General features: G+C 43.5%; 1 protein-coding gene across 1 annotated transcript in view; it reads right to left on the bottom strand.

Annotated features, from left to right (window-relative positions):
* Window positions 1-5,281, bottom strand: part of NT5DC1 (5'-nucleotidase domain containing 1) — a 141,980-nt gene extending 136,699 nt beyond the window's left edge. Inside the window, exon 1 of the mRNA XM_021711006.1 lies at window positions 5,205-5,281. Coding sequence (XP_021566681.1) covers window positions 5,205-5,281 — 77 coding nt within the window. The remainder of the gene's footprint in view (window positions 1-5,204) is intronic.
* Window positions 5,282-5,733: the final 452 nt, after the last annotated feature.

Below are 5,733 nucleotides of genomic sequence, written 5' to 3'. Positions count from 1 at the left end.
CCAGCGCCCGAACGCCGCCCCCGGCCCTGCGCCTCTGCGAGCCCCGCGCGCCCGCGTCCTGCGCGGCGCTGTCCCCGTGACACCCGGACGTCGTCGCCCGCTGCTAGGTGTCCCACGCCCGGGAGCTACAAAGGCGGGAGGTGCCCGGGAGCAGTGCCACCGTGAGCAGCTGAGACTCGTGGACACGTAGCCCTTGGCCAGGGTAACCGCCAAGTCGCCGGGGCGCCCCTTGTGTCCAGGGCACCTCGACCCGGGAGACGTGCGTCAGCATTTCCCCGGGCTCTTGTGTCCCTCCTGGTGTGCGATGAGTGAGCGTTCCATGCATTGAGAACCCCGTGACCCTGACAACCTGCAGTTTGCTTGGTCTCTTCCCCCGCCTGATTTCTGACGGTGGGTGAAGCCAAACACGTTATATTCCATTTTCCTGAGAGGTGTAATGGAAGGGGGACATTTCACCGTCGCATCCTCTGGTATGCCTTAGAAAATAAACTTCTGACTGGCCGCAGTACCTCACACTTGTAATCCCAGAGCTTTGGGAGGATTGCTTGAGGCCAGGAGTTCAAGACCAGTCTGAGCAACATGGCAAGACCATGTTTCCACAAAAACAAAGAAACTAATTAATTAAAAAATGCATTAATTAAATAATAAAAATTAGCCAGGTGTGGTGGTGTGCACCTGTAGTCCCAGCTACTCGGAAGGCTGAGGCAGGAGAATTACCTGAGCCCAGGAGTGTGAGACTGCAGTGACCTATGATCATGCCCCAGCACTTCTGCCTGGACCGCAGAGCAAGACGCTGTTTTAGAAAAAAAATTATTAGACTTCATGAAGGACTATTTTGCAAAAGACGCTGCTTAAGGAAACCAATTCTGGTTGTTACTTGATCTTTTTTTTTTTTTTAATCGTGATGAAGAATTTCTCTATGGAAGGACATCAGAAGCTTCATAGAAGTACACAGAGAAAAGAGAACTTTTGCAAATAGGTTTTAAGGTTCATAGAGCCCAAATGATTTGAGTGACAATTTGCTTAACTCTCAAGCACTATGTAGAACTAGTGTCAATTTAGAGGCAGAGGAGAAAGTGAAGCTGTGACATACAATGGATGCCTTGGGGCACATGATTCTCTTCCTAATTCCCTGGATATGGAGGCCAGTACTTCAAGATCTACCACTCAGCTCTTCACTTAAAAAGGAAAGTGCAAAAGTAGTGTCTGCATGCTGCCTCTGTTTTAGATTTATAGGAGCATTCTATCCAGTGGGGAAAATCCATAGTGGCGACTTAATAAAAATATAATTAATTGAAAATTGCAGTTAAATCCTTACCAACACTAATCCTTATGAGGCAAATAGACCAATCAGGGGATTAACTCAGTGCAATGGATAGTTCCATCGGGCAGGAGGACACTTGTACATAGTGGATCTATTTGAATAACTTGGTACTTGTCCCATTGTAACCTTAAAATCCCCAAACAAATTAATAGGAACCGGAAAGAATTCTCAAGAAGACTGAGCTGTTCACTGCTAAGTGCCTAACCGCCATGTCCTTATTTATTTCTTTATTTATTTTTTAAGTAAGAAAGCAGGATTTATTGAGAGAACAGAAAAGCTCCCACAGTGGGAGGGGACCCAAAGGGGTTGCCCCAACTGCCATGTCTTTATTGTCTGTAACCCAGGAGAAAAGTCGGCTGGTTTCATTGCTGGTTGACTGTGGAGCGCTGCGCCTGGCACTCTTCTTCACTTCTGTGGTGGAATCTACCAGAGTCAAACATCCAGGTAGACACGTGGAAAGGCCACGTCTCCTTGGAGAATATCCTGATTTACTGTGGCAGCCAGCACTCTGGGGACTACCTCAGTAATGTAAATGTGCCAGTACATTCATCGCCAGAGGGAAGAGTACAAAAGGATTGGTTTTTGATGAGTTAGAAAAATGTCTCCTTGCATAATTTCCAGGGTGTGCTGAATTGTGCATAGGAGAATGATTGGGGGTGAGGGGAGCGAGGGCCCCCGGCATTCTTAAAGAAAAAGCCCTTGAAGTCAGGGGTCCCCGGCACTGGAGATGGCCACAGACATGAGCACCCGCAGTTACATCTACTCACTGAATGATGGCCTGTATTTCTTATATTCCTCATGTCCACCCAAGAGCCCTTGTGCTGGGGAGCCCATTGTGCACACTACAGGAGGACTGTGCACGTTATCCAGGCCTGGAGACGTGAACTCCCGGAAGCTGCTCACCTTTCCTGTCCACAATTTCAGACCCCGTCCACTTCCTCCAGAAACATAGGGAACCCCTATCCCCTACTATCCCCGAACTTTAATACCAGCATTTACTTGATTTGTTCCACAAGGCTTATTTTCAAATAAAGATACTTCATTTCCCTTGCATATTAAACTTTACTGCACCTCCTGGTAAAATATGGCAGCTCTTTTTCTATCCACTAAAGCTCAGTCTTCTACGCAGATGCCAATTCATTTTTGTGTCTCTGAGCAATATGTTAAATTCAATATCAGTCTTATGAACTGTCTCGTGCAAATTCACGTGTTGGGGCTCTAGCACCCAATGTGACTATATTTGAAGATGGTTCCTTTAAGGAGGTAATTAATGGCAAATAACAACATAGGTGTAGGCCCTAATCCAACAGGATTAGTGTCTGATAAGAAGAGGAGGAGACACCAGAGATGGTAAGCACAGGGGAAAGGCCACGGGAGCTGAGGAGAGTGGCCTCCCCAGAGACCACCCTGATAGTGCTTTGATCTTGAACTTCCATCCTCCAGAACTGCAAGAAAAAAAAAATGTATGTATGTGTGTCCGTGCGTGTGTGTGTGTGTGTGTGTGTGTGTGTGTGTATAGTAGATTAAACTACCCGCTGTGGGGCATTCTGTTAAGGATGCCTGAGCAGACTACAACCAACAGTCAATGAGGAGAGTTGACTCTAATCAACGTTGTTGTTTCAAATGAAGCAAATAATATTTGTCATTTGAAAGACCCCAAAGGACATGAACTCTGACTTTATGTTATTTGTTGGCTTTAAAAATGTGAGAATTTTTACTTCTATGTAATATTAATGTCATGCTGCAAAGTTTTCGATTTTGTTTTTAGTATTCCACAGACTGTTGTTTTTTAGAACTTGGGAGTTATGTAATAATTTAGAAATATTCAGAAATAGGAAGTTATTCTATTGCTAATTTCCTAGAATTTCTCTCTCTCTCTCTTTCTTTCTGAGTCTCACTCTGTCGCCCAGGCTGGAGTGCAGCGGCACACTCATGGCCACCCCAGCATTGACCTTCTGGTCTCAGTGAATTCTTCCACCTCAGCCTGCCAAGTAGCTGGAACTACAGGTGCTACCACACCCAGCTAAGTTTTTGATTTATTGTTTCACTAAGTTGTCTGCGCTGGTCTCGAGCCCGTGAGCTCAGGCAATCCACTCGTCTCGGCCTCCCAAAGTGCTGGGATTACAGGCTGAGCCACCAAGCCCGGCCTAGAATTGAATTTCATAGTTACAACCCACCTGTTATTTAATAAAGATAATATTGTGATTTAGAAAACTTAACCTTAGGAGTGATTTTTATTTAACTTGTTATTTATCTAAACAGTAACTTTGTAGATCAGCTAGTTTAAAATTGACTTCATAATAATTCACTAAATGACCTTTTGTGAATTTATAATACAGTATTTTAACATCTAAGATTGTAAATATTATTCGCCAAACTTATATTGGGGAAGGAGGGGAATGGGCTGCTTATTTTTTCATTCGTTTAAAATGTACTTTTCTAACTAAATACTCCAAATTAAACGTTGTAATGTTTTAACTTTTCATATAACCTAAGTCGATCTACATACCTTATTTGGCTCATATATAACTTAAGGAGTGACAATAAAGTTTATTTAGGAATCTAAAAAAAATGAAGGAAAATGCAAATGCCTAAAAATTAATCTCTAGCACTTAAATATAACCATTTAGCTTGACCAAAAACTTATTGGTAGTACTGAGATGTGGCCTGTAGATGGCAGTAGTTCTGCATGAGGGATTTTTTTTTTCTTTTGTAATCTTAAACTCTAAATTTCTTAATAAAAATAAATATACTTCGTTTTCTACTGTTTCTGCTCCTGCCACAAGAAGAGAAAGCTACTTAGAAATTTTACTGTGTTTTTTTGTGTTTATTTTTGATGGTGGAGAGCGTAGATATGACAGGACTCAGTCCTTTGGTGGGAAACGTCTTAGAAAGTCTGTTTCTGGATAAAGAATCAGAGTTTAAACTACGAAATGGGTTCCTCTTGGCTAGAGAGCTAAAACATTACATGGCAGTATTGTGACTCAAAACTGCTTTCAAACAATGGGCAATGGATTGAATTGTAGTGAGAGTAAACATTACCCTTTACTTTGAGGTTCAAACAGCCAACTTCAGCAGTTTATGAGAGAGAATTTTGATTTACCAACGGCTAAGATGGAAATGACACTTCCATAGATTCAAGGTGAACTCAGCTGGTTCCAGTGTAAGTCCAGTGTCTCTCTGGCTAGCAGTCACTTCACAATTCCTTACTACTCAGCTAGTTCCAGTATAAAGCCCAGCATCTCTCTGACTGGTAGTCCCTTCACGATTCCCTTCTTGCCTTTGGCTGTTCTTTTTAGGGTATGGGGCTTCTTAGTTGCAGAAGGGTTAACGTATTGTTGAGGAGCCTGCCAAGGATTAGTCTCGGTGCTTGGTTAATGGCATCTAGACACATGACTTTTCTTGGACTAGCTTGTCCCTGGTGCTCTCTGGTTGCTTCTGGCCACACTGTCAGGAACCACCCTGGCTCCATAAACTCTGAAACACCTCAGTTGCAGGGCTGCAAGAAAAATATTCAGCTTTGACCCAAAGAGCCTGTTGCAGGCTTGCCCTGCCTAGACCACCTCTAGTCGCAGGCTTGCCACACACCACCCAGCCTACCTCTGCACCTGTGGTGCAGTCACAGGAACCCTTTAGCTTTGGAACCACAGAAAAAGAAGGTGCATGTCCTGTGGTGGGGCACGGGGTGGCGACCTGAGACCCTGCCTTTGTCCTATGTGAACAGCTGTTCCTATGCTAGTCAGTGTCCTGCACTGTCCCAGGACACCCTGCAAAGCTGACTTCTCTGAGAATTCAGTGGGTGAGTCAGATCAGGGTCTCTCTGCTTTTGGATTCCCAGGCTCGTGTGGGGGTGTGGTTGTTTCCCAAGCAGGAGGTTCACCTGGTGATGGGACCATGTGTGGGAACCATGAAGGGCTTCTGATCACATTCTTCATCCTGTTTTTCTGAGTCTAACATTCCCCCATAAAACACAGAATGTCTACTTAAATTTGAATGTCCCAAATATTCTGTGGGATGTAGTAATACTAAAAAATTATTATTTGTGTAGCTGAAATTCACATTTAAATTGACATCTTGTATTTTTACTTGATAACTCTGGCAACCCTACTTGAGATAGCAAGTGCTTTGTATCCATTGTGAGAAGAGCTTTTAAACAACTAATGTGTAATTATTATTTTTTCTTTCAGAAAACACAGAACTGCAAAATCAAATGTGCCTTGGTCTTTATTATAAACAGAAAATTGTGTCTCCTTTGACCATAACCTTCAGTACCTCGGAATGTGACTGTACTTAGAAACAGAGCCTTTGAGAAGGTGATTAAGTTAGAATGAGGCTTTAAGGCAGGTCTAAATCCAATCTGACAGGTGTTGTGATGAGAAGAGGAAACAAGGACACATAAAGAGACAGTG

Source organism: Carlito syrichta, unplaced genomic scaffold, assembly GCF_000164805.1.
Source record: "Carlito syrichta isolate Samal-C Ts95f unplaced genomic scaffold, Tarsius_syrichta-2.0.1 Scaffold301807, whole genome shotgun sequence".
Taxonomy (NCBI): domain Eukaryota; kingdom Metazoa; phylum Chordata; class Mammalia; order Primates; family Tarsiidae; genus Carlito; species Carlito syrichta.
Note: the sequence above shows the minus strand (reverse complement) of the source record. Positions and strands in the feature narration are given on the sequence as shown.